The sequence below is a fragment of the Onychostruthus taczanowskii genome, unplaced genomic scaffold (assembly GCF_017590055.1).
Source record: "Onychostruthus taczanowskii isolate IOZ18803 unplaced genomic scaffold, ASM1759005v1 scaffold238, whole genome shotgun sequence".
Classification (NCBI taxonomy): domain Eukaryota; kingdom Metazoa; phylum Chordata; class Aves; order Passeriformes; family Passeridae; genus Onychostruthus; species Onychostruthus taczanowskii.
Window position 1 is genome coordinate 118,641 of NW_024499662.1, and position 17,377 is coordinate 136,017.

At 54.9% G+C, this 17,377-nt stretch overlaps 1 protein-coding gene and 1 long non-coding RNA gene across 2 annotated transcripts in view; one reads left to right on the top strand and one right to left on the bottom strand.

Moving 5' to 3' along the window:
- The window catches only part of RAB10 (RAB10, member RAS oncogene family), a 48,107-nt gene extending 36,471 nt beyond the window's left edge, over window positions 1-11,636 (bottom strand). Inside the window, exon 1 of the mRNA XM_041405607.1 lies at window positions 11,113-11,636. Coding sequence (XP_041261541.1) covers window positions 11,113-11,239 — 127 coding nt within the window. The 5' untranslated portion in view covers window positions 11,240-11,636. The remainder of the gene's footprint in view (window positions 1-11,112) is intronic.
- Window positions 8,641-13,365, top strand: LOC121336463. The gene is made up of 2 exons (XR_005952754.1): window positions 8,641-10,670; window positions 13,171-13,365. It is a non-coding gene; the product is annotated as an uncharacterized LOC121336463 (long non-coding RNA).
- Window positions 13,366-17,377: the final 4,012 nt, after the last annotated feature.

Genomic DNA, 17,377 nt, shown 5'->3' on the forward strand with positions numbered 1-17,377 from the left:
TCTGCAAGAAGGTTCACAAAACCCCAGAATGGTTTGGGTGGGAAGGGACATCAAAGCCCATCCAGTGTCACCCCTGCCATGGCAGGGACACTGCCACTGTCCCAGGGTGTCCCAGTGTCCAGCCTGGCCTTGGGCACTGCCAGGGATCCAGGGGCAGCCCCAGCTGTGCCAGAGCCTGCCCACCCTGCCAGGGAACAATTCCCAATTCCCAACACCCCATCCATCCCAACCCAGTGGGATGCATTCCCTGTGTCCTGTCCCTGCTGGCCTTGTCCCCAGTCCCTCTGCAGCTCTCCTGGAGCCCCTTCAGGCCCTGGGTTCTGGGTGTCCCCACTGGTGCTGCCTGAGCCTGGTGCTGAGGACAAACAGAGGTTGACATTGATCATAACAGGGAAAACTTCATCTTGGTGTTGGGGAAAAGTTGTGCTGCAGGTGGTGTGTGACAGGAACAGACATACAGAGGTGCTGGCACTGCTGTCCTTGGGGCCATGAGAGACCCCAGACAGCCCAATTACCACAGCCCTGTGTGAGGTGACAACCACAGAGTCTGTGCTCCACAGGCTGCTGGTCCTGGGTGCCAGGACAGGACCTGAGGAGGGGATCCCATTTCCCAGTGTGTCAGAGCTGCTCTGGATCCCATCAAAAACCCTGCAGTCAGGGGAGACTCCTGCTGGATGAGGTCTTCTTATGATCCTCAGAGCACCTGACAGTGACCACCAGCTTTGAAAGAGCTTCTAACCCCCTGGATGAGGTCTACTTATGATCCTCACCTGACAGTGACCACCAGCTTTGAAAGAGCTTCTAACCCTGCAGGTGGGCGAGAGGCAGAATGAGCAGGCGACACAGGTGGTGTGAGAAGTGTGGGTGTTGTCACCCAGCTGCTGCCAGAGGTGACACAAGGACTGTCAGCGCTGTGGTTTGGCACCCTGGGGCTTGTGGGGCTGCTGCTCCAGCTGCTGCCAGAGCTCTGCTGCAACCTCAGCTCTCTTCCTGTCAATCCTGGTGTTGTTCTCTGACACAGCCCATGGCTGGACTGGAGCTTGGAACAACCTGGGACAGTGGAAGGTGTCCCTGCCCATGGCAGGGGGTGGAATAAAGAACATATTAAAAGTTCATTCCAACCCAATCCATTCTGTCATTCTATGACCCAAACCCAGGCAGCTCCACCTCCTGTTCTCTGGCTGGGTCAAGGTCTCAAGCACACTGGGACACATCCCTGAGGCTGGGGACACATCCCCGAGGCTGGGGACACATCCCTGAGGGACATGGCCACCTCAGCTGAGCAGACACTGCCAGCCTAATGCTGCTGCAGGTTTCTGAGCCCCTCTGAAGGAACACACAGCATTTCTGCTCACTGAAACAGGAATGAAACACATCAGACTTCCAGAGAACTCACATTCCTGGTCCATGCTGTCCTGGACAAATCCACAGGAAGCACAAATCCCAAAGAACTAGACAGGATTTACCTTTGCTTTTGCCAGAGATGTGTGTAGCTATCTAAATAACTTTGTTGTTTACTGGGAAGATCAAAAAGTTCCCTGGAGATGAAAGCCCTTCTGAGCACACTCAAGGAATCAGGAGTGTTGGAGGGCCTCCTTTAACCAGCAATCAGAGAGCTGTGCTGAGGCTCCACATCTGAGCTCCCTCTCAAGTGACAGAGGCACGTGCACAGGGATGGAGGTGACACCTTGGCTTCTAAGGAGCTCCTTCTGCCACAGCAATCCCACTTGGAAAAGGGAGAGGAGAGGATGGGTGAGACACAGCTTGCAGCAAGCCTTGGAAGGTGTGAAATCAATGCTGCTACCTGAGGAACTGGAAATTTCTAGGTACTGCTACCAGCATTCCAATGACCTAAGTTCAGGCATTTATTACAGACCTGCAGTAATGAAAGTACAAAGCACTGCCCTCACTGGATGCCAGGTGTCATCTCCTGCCCTCAGGGAAGTCACCTGCCAGAGGAATTTGGTGGTGAGGAAGAACAGGTACCATGGCCTGGTTGGAAGGGCAGGAGATGACACCTGGCACATGAATATGTCAGACAGCAATAGGTGAGTTCCTACTCCAGGTGCTCCAAGTCAGTAACTGAGCACCTGAAGGGAAATGTAAAACCACCTTTAGTGTAGAAGATTACAATGGTGAGACCCACTTAAGACACAACCATCTCAGGGGCAGAGTAACTTATTTGGGACCAGGTACAGCCTGTTCAGGGAACGTTGTCAGGAAACAGAGGCAAGAGCTTGCTCTCATAAGGTGCAGGTGAGCCATGACAAAGCCCAGCCTTCCAGAACCTTCCACAAATCCAGTGGCTGGTACCATACCCTTAGCCCAGGTCAGCCACCACCTGGACAGGCTGAGATGACACCTGAACCCACCAGAGCACCACCCACCTTTGGAACCACAGCTTTTAAGGGTTCTGAAGCTCAGATCTCAGGCCAGGACAGCTGCCCCAAGCCCCTCCAGTACCAAAGGAACTCCCTGCACACACAGCAGCAGCATGCCAGGCCAGAGCCATGGCTTTGGGAAGAGACCATTTCCAGCACTCCTCCTAATCCAACAACAGCTTCAGTGGATCCAAACATGAAAGCACAGCAGTTTAAGAAGCATCCTTGAGGAAAAAGCTGTACAGGTATGGGTATCACTGTAAAAATTCCATACCCACTGGCTCTCAAGAAAGCAGGTGTCTCACTGGGAGCACCGAGTCAGATTTTGGAAATGCAAGACACAAACGAGCGCTCCTCCAGGTTACAGGCAACAGTCACAATCCCAGTGGGAGAGAAAGCCTGGAGTTGTTTTAGCTACAGAGCAGAAGCAAAACATGCAGAGACTTTAGTTAAACCCACACAAGACTTGTAGTCAAACCCACGCAGAGAGGAAAACCCACACAGCTGAGCTGCACCGAAACGCCAGACGTTCAAGACAACTTGCAAGAGCAGCTCTGGTCTCTTCCTTGTTCTCCAGGGCCAGACAGGGAATTCCCTCAGCATTTTCACAAAGCATTTCTCAAGCACTTTATCCCCCTTGCAAGAGTTAACACAAACCAAGGCTGAAATCCTTCTCTACTTTTTGCTTCATGACTTTTTGACGGCACAACAGGCTGCCACTGCTGGAGAATCCGTGCAACCTGCTCTGCTCCCGTGTCCTGTCTGGGCATTTCCCAAGCCCAGGTGGGATGAATTTTGCTGGCAGAGCAGCCCTCTCCCAGCCACCATCCTTCTCCAGGCTCTCCAGCTCACCAACAAGCAGGGACACGCTGGCTTTCCGTGCTCCAGGGAGGAGGAGCAGGCTGTGGGTACCCAGGGTGGGGAGAACCCACGCCCTTCTCCAGGGCTGCAGGGACAGGGAGCAGGGCCTGCCAAGGCAAAACCCCTCACAGGCAGCACTGCTGGACTACAGGCAACATCATCTGCCTAAAACCTTTCAAGTCAGGGTTGATTCTTCCTATCCCCTGATGAGGTTTTCATCAACAGGCTCTCAATCGATCCCCTAATTAAATATCAGTATTGACTTGAAGAGTGGAAAAGATCAAGTGTTTTCTCAGGATAAAGAGAGTTGTTGAATCACAGGATGGTTTGGGTGGGAAGGGACCTTAAATCTCATCCCATTTCACCTCCTGCTATGTGCAGGAACTCCTTCCACTATCCCAGGGTCCTTGGACAGCTCCAGGGATGCAGGGGCAGCCACAGCTTCTCTGGACAACCTGTGCCAGGGCCTGCCCACCCTCATAGGGAAGAAAATCTTCTGCAAGAGCATAACAGATTTTCTTTCAAAAGACATAAACCAAGGAGTCAAGAGGAAATCACTTCTGTGCACCTCCCAGTTGTGTTTATCACTCAACAAGGCACTAAAAACTAATCACTGGCTACTTAAAACAAAGGCTGTGTTCCTGCTTAGGCATTCATGAACAAGTTTCTAGCAACACCAAGAGACATTTTGTTTGGCCTCTGAAAATTCACAAGCAGCCCACAGATGATACAGCCTGTCACAAGAAGCCTGTGCTCCAAATGTGCACACACATTACCCCAGAAAGTATCAGTGACTTCCTAACTCTTCATCCCTGTCACTGCTGAAGTGACAGCTCAGTCCTTGCTGGAAACATCGCTGGTTTAACTGGAGCAGCCAACCTGGGCACTCTCCTTCCCCCGTGCCTGCAGGGCTCCTGATTGTGCTCAGCACATTTGGAGAGCTGAGTTTCAGCTGCAAATCACCAGCATGTCAGAGCAAGGACAGAGGAGCAGCAGGGCTGCCAGCACTGAGCCCAAGGAAGCAGCTCCGCAGCGTTCTTGTCCTTCCCTGACCGGCTCTGCCCGAGGCACCGACAGCAACAGCAGAGAGCCAGCCCAGTTTGGGGTTTGGTTCATACTGGGGCAGGGAGGAGGGAAAGCCAGGCACTGGAACTGCAGCCAACAGGTCTGTTAATGTGGAACTGCAACCAGAAAGTGAATTTTCATGGGGAACTTCTCAGGCCCAGGGCAGTGCCCGTCCCCTGTGCTGGCACTGCTGGGGCACCTCCAGTGCTGGGGGCAGCTCTGGGCCCCTCCTGCCAGGAGAGACCTGGAGGGGCTGGAGCGTGTCCAGGGCAGGGAACGGAGCTGGGAAGGGAATGGAGCCCCAGGAGAGGCTGAGGGAGCTGGGAAGGGAATGGAGCCCCAGGAGAGGCTGAGGGAGCTGGGAAGGGAATGGAGCCCCAGGAGAGGCTGAGGGAGCTGGGAAGGGAATGGAGCCCCAGGAGAGGCTGAGGGAGCTGGGAAGGGAATGGAGCCCCAGGAGAGGCTGAGGGAGCTGGGAAGGGAATGGAGCCCCAGGAGAGGCTGAGGGAGCTGGGAAGGGAATGGAGCCCCAGGAGAGGCAATGAGGTGGGAGGGTTTTTCCAGCCTCAATGATCCTGGAATTCTGAGTACAAGCACCACCTCCTCTGCTGTTTCCATGTCCCCCTCTGCCCTATCACTCCACCAGCACAGATTTGGAGGGTAATGCAAGGAGCCCCATCAGGGAACTGATCCAGCTCAGCTGAAAAAACAGCCACGTTACACAAAGAAGTTTCCAGCCAGCTCAGTTCCTCAGCTCTTCACCACAGCCATCCCCAGCTTCTCATCAGCTCTGTGAGGCGTGTGCAAAACTGCTGCTCATTATTCACTGCCCTAGATGAGAAAAAAATCCCCAAACACTCACACACAAAAGCCCCAAAAACCCTACTAAAGAAAACCAAAAGCAAACCACCCTTTTTGTGCAGTATCACACGAGCCCAGCTCGCTCTGTAACCCCTCCCCTGGGTGTCCCAGCAGACAAAGGAGAGGACAACCCCCCTCCAGGCCAAACAATGCTTGTCCAACCTCCAGCAGCCCTGAGCCCTGGGGATTCCCGAGCTCCAGTCTGCATCCAGAGCACTGCATCCAATGACCACCTACAGACTCACTTCCATTTTCTACTTTCATTCTGAACCCACCCCATCTTTTCCCCCTCCAAAATTCCCCTTGTGCCAGTTGTGCAGCACAGCCACCTCCAGGTGGAAATGACTTTGGCCTCTCCTGCTGCCTGATGGGTTCAGGTCATGGAAATGACTGAGCAGGAGTTGGGATCAGGGGGCTTTGCTGGGCCAGGGTTTATTGGGATTTTTCCCTGTCTAATTCACCTGCTCCATGCCAGGAGTCAAAAGCAGACTGAGCTCACAGCCTGGGCACAACATGAACACAACTCACAGCTGCTGATGCTCCTGTAGGCAGGACAAAAAAAAAGGGATATAATGATGGAATTATGGAATGGTTTGGCTTGGAAAGGACCTTGAAGCTCATCCCATTTCACCTCCTGCCAGGGGCAGAGATCTTCCACTAGACCATGATGCCCCAAGTCCTGTCCAACCTGGCCTGAACACTGCCAGGGATGGGACAGCCACAACTTCTGGGAACAGGCAAGCCAGTACTTCCAACTCCCTTCTTTATTTGAATCCTGAAACGACTTGTTTTTCAAACTTCATTGCAACCCCTGCACAGCAACAGCATCTTCACCACTCAAACCATCATTTGTTTCCCCAAATCTGGCAAGTTTTCCCCCATTATCTACCTGGGGATCCCTCCTTCTTTCTGACATTAATATATCACAATCCTGAGTGAGCAAATCCTCCCAGGAAGCACAAACAAACTTGGATTTATTACTTGAGGACTAATTTTTAAAAACATTAGTGCTTCAATGTGCCAATAGGAAGCAATTTCAAAGCAAGTGGTTCCAAATCCAACCCCCTTCTAATAAAGGCAAAAGAAATAATGAAAAAATAGTAATTTCATCCAAGCAGTTTTCCTATACTTTTACACTTAAAGTAACAGTTTTTCACACTCCTAGCACAGATTTGGTTGTGCCCAAAATAAACCAAACCTCAAAAATCACAGGGTTTTATCTCTGGTGAGTAAAGCTCAGGAACACAAAATGCAGCTGCACCTCCAGGAGGGATAAAGATCCAAGGAAGTTTTACCTTCCATCAGGAGCACTGGGGGGGAATCTCCCAATACTCACACACCCTTTGTTCTCCTGAGCTCTTACTAGATTTCATGGGAAAGCATTTTTTGTGACTCATCTCCATTTGCATTGGACTTAGTCAGACAACAGTGATTACATGCTCAGGCTCAGTTCTGGCATTCAAATCTTCCAGCAGCCATCCTGGCCAGAAGGGCCTCCCTCCCTACCTGTTCCCAGGTGCCAAAGCTGGACTCCAGGAGCTGCACAAAGTGGGCACAGCTCCTGTGGATCCTTTATGTACTTTTACATTTAAAATAACAGTTTTTCACACTCCTAGCACAGCTTTGGTTGTGTCCAAAATAAAACAAACCTCAAAAATCACTGGCTTTTATCTCTGGTGAGTAAAGCAGCCAGGTGAGTAAAGCTCAGGAACACAAAATGCAGCTGCACCTCCAGGAGGGATAAAGATCCAAGGAAGTTTTACCTTCCATCAGGAGCACTGGGGGGGAATCTCCCAATACTCACACACCCTTTGTTCTCCTGAGCTCTTACTAGATTTCATGGGAAAGCATTTTTTGTGACTCATCTCCATTTGCATTGGACTTAGTCAGACAACAGTGATTACATGCTCAGGCTCAGTTCTGGCATTCAAATCTTCCAGCAGCCATCCTGGCCAGAAGGGCCTCCCTCCCTACCTGTTCCCAGGTGCCAAAGCTGGACTCCAGGAGCTGCACAAAGTGGGCACAGCTCCTGTGGATCCTTTATGCACTCACTTCAAGCCATCAACAACCTGACATGCCAAATACCCACAAAGAGATATTAAAAAAAATAAGATCTCAGGGATATGCTGCCTGGAAGTTATTTATCCTAACATTTTAAACATTCAAAATAAAGACAATCTGCTGGGAGCAGGGGTGGCAGCAGGGAGAGCACTAAAATGGGGAGCACCACCAGTGCCAAAGGGGCAGCTGCACCCACCCACTAACCCAGCCATGAGCACCTTAGAGCATAACTGAGAAGTCACCAGAGCTCTCAAAACCAAATATCATAAAAATTATGAAAAAAAAAATCGCTGAAGAAGAGTTAAAATTTAAAATACTTTGTGATGGACTAAGCCTTCCAAGATTTATTCCTTTTGTACCTGCAAACAGCAGGGCAGGGCTGGAGGCCCAGGCCCTGCCCTCCCCAGGGAGGTTACCATGACTCTGGGATTTCTTGCAGAAATGCCATCTGGAATATTTATAGTGCCTGAGAAGGGGCAATGAAATCACTCATGCTGGCACCTCAGCACATCCAGAAGCTTAACTGCTGCTTTAGCAGGAAATATTAGATTGAAGTGACTCAAAGTCACAGTGAGAGTATGTGGAATTACAGGGACAGTAAGTTATCTCCCAGCAGCCATCATGGAGCAGGATCAGCCAATGTGCAAAGGTGAAATGTGAAGTGATAGAAGTTACTGACATGAAGCAGAAATGCTCTGTTAGGGTGTCTTCCCTCACACAGGCAAACAGGCCTTTGGTGTTAGAGAATTAAAACCTTTTCCTCATGCATCCTCCCAAGACAGAGGCCAGTTTCAATATTCCTTGCAAATGCTCTGTTAGTGTGTCTTCCCTCACAAACAGGCCTTTGGTGTTAGAGAATTAAAACCTTTTCCTCATGCATCCTCCCAAGACAGAGGCCAGTTTCAATATTCCTTGAGATGCTTATTTTCATTACAAACTAAAGACTGAGCCTTCCAGTGCTTGAAGTGAACCTACAGAAGAGCTCAGAGGGGCTGGGGACAAGGGATGGAGGCATGGGACCCAGGGAATGGATCCCACTGCCAGAGGGCAAGGATGGATGGGATTTTGGGAATTGGGAATTGTTCCCTGGCAGGGTGGGGAGAGGCTGGGATGGAATTCCCAGAGAAGCTGTGGCTGCCCCTGGATCCCTGGCAGTGCCCACAGGGCCCAGGGAATGGATCCCACTGCCAGAAGGCAGGGATGGATGGGATTTTGGGAATTGGGAATTGTTCCCTGGCAGGGGGGGGAGGGGCTGGGATGGAATTCCCAGAGCAGCTGTGGCTGCCCCTGGATGCCTGGCAGTGCCAAGTCCAGGTTGGACACTGGGCTTGGAGCAGCCTGGGACAGTGGCAGTGTCCCTGCCATGGCAGGGGTGGCACTGGATGGGCTCTGAGGTCCCTTCCCACCCAAACCATTCCAGGATTCCACGAACCAGTCCCTGCCTACAGTCCCCACCAAACACCCCAGGACATTTTACATGTGTCCCAGGCTGCTGGCTGAGCTCAGAGCAAAGCCAGGGCAGGGATCAGAGCTGCTGGGGTTATTCAAACACAGGAGAGCCTCAGCCAAGGATCCAGTCACCTCCCGTCACCCACTGTGTACACAGGGCTTTGGAAACCACGTTTCCTTGTTGCCACAGGTCAAAGACTCCACGGGAGGCTTTCCCCGAAACTCTGCTCTTCCAGCTGCAAAACCAAGGAGGGCTGAAGCCCCCCCACAGCAGGGACCCCCAAGGAAAGCCCCTTTCCAGGCTCCTGGATTGCCACTGCTGCTGCAGGGCCAACCTGGGCGAGTGTGAGAGCTGCTGTCACCAGGGGGAATGTGAAATGCCATTTTCAGCCAGATTGCTGCACTGCTTGGGAACAATGCAGAGAGAAGTGAGTGGACCTGGGTAACTCAGGTGTTTGGATTCTTCCTTCAGGGATGGGCTGTTTTTCCCAAGGTGCTAACAGAGAGTCTCCCTTTCAAGTGACATTGTCTGCACAGGACACTTCCCTCCAGGTTTCCACATCAGCTCACAGAAGGACTATGGAAACAACACATCTAAGGCATCTTTAGGCAGTTAAACACCACACAGAAAATCAATTTGTACCCCAACACCTGCCAAATTCCACTGTGAAGACACAAACCTGATATAACCAAAGGGTGTACACAGCTAACATCATCAGACATTCAGTTCAGAATTCACAAATGAAACACCTCTGCCTTCAATTTAGGCACTCCAGAAACAAACAGCCACTGGTCCCACTGGTGGGAAACACTTCCAAAATCTGCACGTGCATGCTTCCTACTCAACTTGGTGATAACTCCTCTTGAAGGCCCCAAAACTGCACAATCAGACCAGCAACCAATACTAATTACTAAATTACTAATTATTAAAAACACGAGTTGCTGGAGCAGGAGCCACTGTGTGCCCGCTGACTTTTTAACTATGACGTTGACTATTTTTAACTTTGAGAATTGAAATAAACCTTCCCAACGAACTCCAAAGGCAAGGAATGTCATGTGATCCCAGCAAGGATCTGCCAAGCAGTGCCAAAATACACCCCAGCCACAGCAGCAAACCCATGTGGCCTCCCAGGGCCAGGGTATGCCATGGGAAGGGACAACATTAACTGTCACACAGTGCCCCAAAAATCCAGCAAAATGTCAACTTGAGGCCCTTGAGAGGTTTTAGGAAATAATTTTCTTGACACTTAGTTGTCACAAAGGTATTTTTTTTTTCACTTTAAGTTTCCCAAGCCTTGCATAAGAGAGTGTTTTTGCATGTTGTAGTCTGAGGTGCAATTTGTGGGTGATGTTTCAACACAGATGAGGAAGCACATGGGGGTGAACTTACACCCAGCACTAAGATCTACACTGACACTCCACGTTCTCTGAGCTGCATTTCCAGTGATTTAAGGGATTTGTAGGAAACACAAAAGTCAGATCCAGTTCAAACCCCTCAAAATATTTTTCTTTTTTATCCAGATGTGTGTATCTGCATGTGTTACACCAGTGGGTGCTGCAAGAAAGCTGAGACAGGAATTACCCTTAATTTTCAGAGCCAGTCACCAAGAAGGTGAGAAGCTGCTGACCTGAACTCTTCATCTGCAAAACAAGATGTTCAGGAGAGGGCAAACGAAGAAGCCCTGGGATGGAAAGATTTTGGGTACCAGGCCTGTCCCGTGGCACAGACTGCCCGGAAAAGGCAAAGACACATCCCCCTTTCATGATGTCACAGCAGCTCTACCTCGGTCAGGAGGTGCTCTGCGAGGAAGGGCTGGAGTCAGCTTTGCCGAGGGGGGGGAAGGACAGCTTTGTCGGGTGAGAAAAGAGACCCCACCCACGAGCGCGATGGTTTCTGAGGCACATCCATAGCGGTGCAAACACGGCCGGGGGGATCCCACCGCGCTGCCGCCGCCCGCGGCCACGGGGATTAACGCTGATGGAAGGGGCCAGGTGGGCTCCGGAGGCTGCCACAGGGCGTGGGGGACGAGCTGCCAGCGCAGCCCCCCCGGGGGGGGACAGCGAGGGTCGCTCAGGGTCACCCAGCGCGGAGGGAGGAAGCAAAGCCACCCTGCCCTGCAGCGGGGGAGAGGCGGCGTCGGGCGGCACCGGGGCGGCTCTGCCGGGGGACAGCACCGGGACACAGCAACGGGGCTGGGGGGGTGACACGGGGAGGGCCTGGAGGGACACGGGGTGGTCCAGGTGGGGGATACAGGGACACAGGGGGTCCCTGGGGAAATGAAGGTAATACAGGGGATCCCTGGGGGGTGACACAATAACGGGGCTGGGCTGAACACTGGGGGTCCCCGGGGGGTGACACAAGGACGGAGCTGGGCAATACGGCGGTGGGAACCGAGGGGTCCGCAGCCCCCCCCTTGAGCGGAAAAGCACTGACCAATGGTGGAGATGAAGGTGGTGTTGAAGGCATCGTCGGAGAAGCGGAAGAGGACGCAGGTCTTGCCGACCCCCGAGTCCCCGATCAGCAGCAGCTTGAAGAGCAGGTCGTAGGTTTTCTTCGCCATGGGGGAGGGCGCGGCGGCCGCCGCCGCCCCTCCTCGCCGCCTCCTTCACCGGGCCCGGCCGCTCCCGAGGGCGGCGGCGACGGCGGAGGACGAGGAGGAGGAGGAAGAGGACGAGAGCGAGGAGGAGGAGGAGGGGGCCCACAAAATGGCTTCCTGTGGCGGGGCGGCCTCGCGCGCTCCCCGCGCCCGCGGCTCCTCACGGGGAGGCGGCGGCGCCCGCCCTCATAACCCCGCGGGTCCGCCCGGCTCCGCTCGGCTCGATGGGCCCCGGTTCTCGCCGGCCCTTCCCGGTTCTCCCCCGGGGCTCGCGGCGGCTCCTCAGAGGCGCTGCCGAGGCTGCGCGCGCCGCCTCCCCCGCCTCACGCACGGCGCAGGCCCGGCGGGGGCGCGCGCGCGCGCACGCCGCTGTGACGTCACCGTGGGGGGGCGGTGCGGCTGTTGCGGGTGACGTCACCGCGCGGCCCCGGAGTTCGTTTGTTTTCTGTGCGGTTTTTGCCGGGATCTGGGACGAGCTCCGGCAGCGAGGATCTCGTGGGGTTTAACGGGACCAGGTGCTGGTGCTTGCTGCACTTGGGTCGGGACAGAACCTCGGATCCATCCCGGACTGGGCATGAGCACAGGGACAGCAGCTCGGGGCTGTTGGTGGGTGAGAGGCTGGACGTGCCCTGGCCCTGAAACCTCTCGCATGCTGGGCTGATTCTCCAGCAGGAAAGGGGGATCCTGCTCCTCTGCCCCTGTGCCCAGCTGAGAGCCCACCCGCAGAGCTGCCCCAGCCCTGGGGATTCCAACAGCACGAGGACCTGGAGCTGCTGAGAGAGCCCGGAGGAGACCCCAGAGCTGCTCCAGGGCTGGAGCCAGGCTGGGAGAGCTGGGGGGGCTCACCTGGAGAGGAGAAGGATCCAGGGAGAGCTCAGAGCCCCTGGCAGGGCCTGAAGGGGCTCCAGGAGAGCTGCAGAGGGACTGGGGACAAGGATGGAGGGACAGGAGCCAGGGAATGGCTCCCACTGCCAGAGGGCAGGGCTGGATGGGATTTTTGGACGCAATTCTCGGCCATTGCCCCGCTCAGGTGCGGTCACGCCCCGCGGGCCCGCAGAGCCCCGGCGTGATGACGTCACCAGCGGCCGCGCGAACCCGGGGGCTGTCGGCCCCGCCCTTGCGCCGGCGAAAGCCCCGCCCCCCCGCTGCGCTCTCCGCTCTCCCATTGGCTGCGCTCGGCTCCTCCCCCCGAGGTTGGAGTGACGTCACCGGGAGCAGAGGGCTCCCCCTGGTGGCGCAGGCGTGAGGGGGCAGAGAGCCCTGAGGGGAAAGCGCAGAGTGCCGCCATGGTGCAACGGTGTGGGTGGGAAAGGACAGCAAAACCCATCGTATTGCAGCCCCTGCCATGGCAGGGACGCTATCCCAGGGTGCTCCAAGCCCCAGTGTCCATCCCAGCCTTGGGCACTGCCAGGGATGCAGGGGCAGCCCCAGCAGTGCCAGGGCTGCCCACCCTGCCGGGGAACAATTCCCAATTCCCAATCTCCCATCCAGCCCTGCCCTCTGGCAGTGGGAGCCATTCCCTGGCTCCTGTCCCTCCATCCTTGTCCCCAGTCCCTCTGCAGCTCTCCTGGAGCCCCTCCAGGCCCTGCCAGGGGCTCTGAGCTCTCCCTGGATCCTTCTCCTCTCCAGGTGAGCCCCCCCAGCTCTCCCAGCCTGGCTCCAGCCCTGCAGCAGCTCTGGGGTCTCCTCTGGGCTCTCTCAGCAGCTCCAGGTCCTTGTGCTGTTGGAATCCCCAGGGCTGGGGCAGGTGGGCTCTCACCTGGGCACAGGGACAGAGAAGACGAATCCCCCTTTCCTGCTGCCCACTCTGGGGGTTTCAGCCCAGGACTGGGGGATTTCCAGGTGGCAAGTTGGACATGGGGAATTCCCTCACAGCTCCTGCTCCTCCCACACAGGGAAGAAAACTTTCTTGCAAGAGCCAGGCTGTGGCACCAGCACTGAAGGCACTGGAAACGCTGCAAATGCCCCGTCACAGGTTTTGCACAGACCCAGTTCTCCTCTCACGTTGAATCCTGAGCTGCCCAATGGTGTGATCCAGCACACTGCCAACTGCAATTTGCTGTCATAATTACATATTCTGCTGTCTGTAATTTCCCATTGTTTGCGGGATGAGTTAAGTCATGTGGGGGCAGAGGGGATTGAAGGCTGGAAAAGGCCCTGGGGGTGCTGTGCCAGCAGCTGGACACCAGCCCAGGTGTGCCAGAGGCCACTGGCTCCTGGGTGGTGGCAGCAGGGCCAGGGCAGTGCCCGAAAGTTTCCCTACAGGTCATGTCCCTCCCAGGCCCAGCTCTGACACAGGGCCGGCTGTGTTTGTTGTTTTGGTTTCCCACCCTGCTGGGTGTGCAGGCAGTGGGGCCCTGGCCTCTGTCCCTGTCCCCTGAGCCCCGGCAGCGGCTGCGCTGCGGCGCTGACACAGCACACGCAGGAGCCACGGCACGGGGTTATTTTTAGCTCTTTGCTCCAGCAGTGTAAGGGCGCCGCACAAACATTTCCTCTGTGACTGAGCAGAGGGAAGGGGAGAGCTCCAGTGCCCGTGGGGAGCTCTGTGGCACAGGCACTGCCACTGAGCCAGGCTGGGAACCACGCTCCAGGGGGCTCCAGGCACTCCTGGGAGGTTTGTCAGCTCTGGAGGTTCACACTCTGTTTGCAAGGACCTTTTGTCCTAGCCAGCTTGCTCATGGACTTCATCACTTCAAGGAAGGTTATCTTTGGGATCCCGGTGAGGATGTGGTGCCACACAGAATCTCAGAATCCCTGAGGCTGGAAAAGCCCTCCCAGACCTTCCAATCCAAGCTGTGCCCAATGCCCACCTTGTCACCAGCACAGAGCACTCAGTGCCACATCCAGGCCTTCCTTGGACACCTCCAGGGATGAGCACTCCAAACTTCCTTGGGCAGCCCCTTCCAATGCCTGACCACCCTTTCCAAAAAGAATTTCCTCCTAAGAATCTCACATATGCCTCTGCAAGCAAGACAAAGTGTTCTCTGTCTGCTGTGTAAGTCTGGTCCTTGTGTCAAATTGTTAAATGTTATCCCATGAGGAAAGCCATCCCTCACCCTCTGCAAGCAAGACAAAGTGTTTTCTGTCTGCTGTGTAAGTCTGGCCCTTTTTGTCAAATTGTTAAATGTTATCCCATGAGGAAAGCCATCCCTCAGGAGATGCTTGGCCAAGGACAAAGACAGCTTTGGTCTTGGTGGCTCAGTCAGGGAACCATCTCTGCAGGACTGGGAGATTTGGAGGTGTCCAGGCAGAGGTGGAACAGCTCCCACAGCTCTCTCCCCTGTATCCTTCCCAGGATCTTCTGTCCTGATCCCCAGAGGACACTGATCTGTGATGAGGAAAAATTACCAAATTAGGACTAATGAGGTGTAAAGGGAGAGCCAGCAGGACCTGGCAGCCTCTTCCCGGGTTTTGCAGGGACAGCTGAGCAGCAGGAATTGCAACACCACTGCTGGAGAGCTGTGAATCACCAGCCAGTTGTGCAAGAGGAGCAGAGCAGAGCTGGGCTTGCTGGTTACTCCCTCACAGCCTCACAGAGCAGGGCCCAGCCCATGGTGCTGTGGGGATGGAAGGGCCTTTGTCATCCCAGAGGCACTGGGAACAAGCTGCTCTGTGTTCTCCAGCTCCTCCCCCAGCCAAGGCAGGGCTGGGGGCTCTGCTGCCAGGCATGGGCACAGGCCAGGCCATCTGAGGAGGTTCTGGGACCACCATTCCTTGAAGGATAAGCTCTCACAGGGCACAGACCCTCCCAGCCCCAGGACACCTCCAGCTCCCCCATACTTCAGGAGTGTCTGCAACCCAAACTTGTGTAAGGACAAGAGCCCCAAGGGAGCTGTTAAACAGCCCCAGATGCTCAGGGCAGAGTCTGAGGAACTGAAAAGTTTGAATTTGCTCCACCTGCTGCCATACAATGTTGTCCTCTTAGCAGGGGTGTCCACAGCTTGTTCTGTGCTCCAAGCACCCCAGACACCAGAGCAGGAGCTCTGAACTCCAGACACCCCTCTGGCTTTTTGTTTTTTTATTTATGTCATCATCAGGGCAAGAGAACTCAAATAAATACACAGAATCACAGAATCCTTCAGGTTGGAAAAGACCTCCAGGATCATTGGGGCCAAGCTGTGCCCAGTCCTCACCTTGTCCCCAGCCCAGGGCACTCAGTGCCACATCCAGGTGACACGTCCAGGGATGGGCACTCCAAACCTCCCTGGGCAGCCCCTGCCAAGGCCTGAGCACCCTTTCCATGGGGAAATTCCTCCTGGTGTCCACCCTGAGCCTGCCCTGGCCCAGCCTGAGGCCATTTCCCCTTGTCCTGTCCCTGTTCCCTGGGAGCAGAGCCCGGCCTCCCCTGGCTGTCCCCTCCTGTCAGGGAGTTGTGCAGAGCCACAAGGTCCCCCCTGAGCCTCCTTTTCTCCAGGCTGAGCCCCCTCAGCTCTGATGAATTTTTTGAGATGCCCCAGGAAAGATCAATGTAAGAAATAACCTTTGTCAGAATGTTGAATTGCTCAGCAGAAGAAATGACAGCGCAGCGAGAAGGGTCCCCCACACAGATTTTCTCTTTTGCAAATATGATGCTGGGTCTCACCCAGCCACCCTCCTGCCTGCTGCTGACCCACACAGCCACACCAAGTGCCTCCTGCCAAGGCTGTTTGGGCAGTGGCAGGACAGGCTGGTGTTTGGAGCAGCTCCTAGCACTGCTGGCAGCAGGGTCAGCCTCTCACCACCTTGGATTTCACCTCCTTCCCTCACCCCTCTGTGGACAGAGAGTATGTGAGGGGAACAAGAAAGGCAGCTTCCTGTTCCTGAAACAGGGACTTCCCCTGGTTTCTGTTCCATCCAGCCTGCTGGGAGGAGAAGGACTCAGTCAGCACTTCCAGGTGACAGGGAGGACACAAAGGGCACACAGAGCCCAGTGCCTTTGGCAGCAGCTCTGTGGGCCGGGCACGTCTCTGATTTCTGCACAGTCACCTCAGCTTGGCCAGCATGGGGCACTCAGCTGGGCTCTGCCAGCTCTCCTGGATCATCCAGGAGCTCCCTGCCCAGGGTACCTCCAGGGGCTCCTTCCCAGCTGTAATGCCTGGGGATCTCAGTCTTCCCGTGCCTCTGCCCCTCCAGGACAGCCTTCCCCCTCCAGAGCTTCAGCCCTGGTGTCTTCAGCCAAAAATCCCTGCCCTGTGGCATCACTTGCTTGTGCTGGGTCCTGGTTCCCCCAGTGGGGGAAGAAGCCCAGCATTGCTGTCAGTGCTTTGCAGAGCCAGTCACAGCCTTGTTTCCTGCAGCTGGGAACCAGGGAGTGAAGCAGGGATGGAACAAGGGGCTGAGGAGTGGTGGTGGATGGATGGATGGATGGATGGATGGATGGATGGATGGATGGATGGATGGATCTCCACTGCTGCTGAATGAGGCTTTGACCTCCAGCAAGGGCAGCTCTGCTCCCCTCAGTACCCAGACACACCACATACCTGGAGTCACAGGATCATGGAATCACTGGTGTTGGAAAAGCCCTTGAGACCATCAAATCCAACAGTTCCCACCACTACCCCCTATTCCCACATCCACATGTATCCAGCACAGAGGCAGTGCCACTTTGAGTTCCTTATCCTTTCTGGAGCAGCTCAAGGTACAGAGTGAAAAGCTCCCTGGCAGCTCGTTACTGACAAATCAATAGTTACCTGTGAAGGAAGATGAAGTGTTAGTCCCTGCATCCGTGGAGAACAGGGCCTGCCCCACACACAATGGGATTTGTTGTGCTTGCCAGAAGGTTTGGAGGGATCTTGGGAGCGTGGGAATGCCCTGGTGCCTCAGCTGAGTGCTGCACAGCCAGAGCTCTGCCTTTTTCAATTACATCTTGCCAGCAGATTATTAAATCCTTTAATCTTGGCGCAGCGAAGCTGAGCTGTTGCCTTACAGATGTTGCTCACTCCACATCTGTTGGAAACCACATCCAAGATAAAAGCCTGGAGCCTCCCACACAACTGCCAGCCGTCCCTTTTCCCTCTCTCAGCTCCCGAGTGAGATGATGGCAGAGGTGGGAAGATGGCACAGCCCAGAGCTGTGGCACCTTGGCAAGCAGACACAGAGTTCCCCAGCTCACACAGGAGCTGG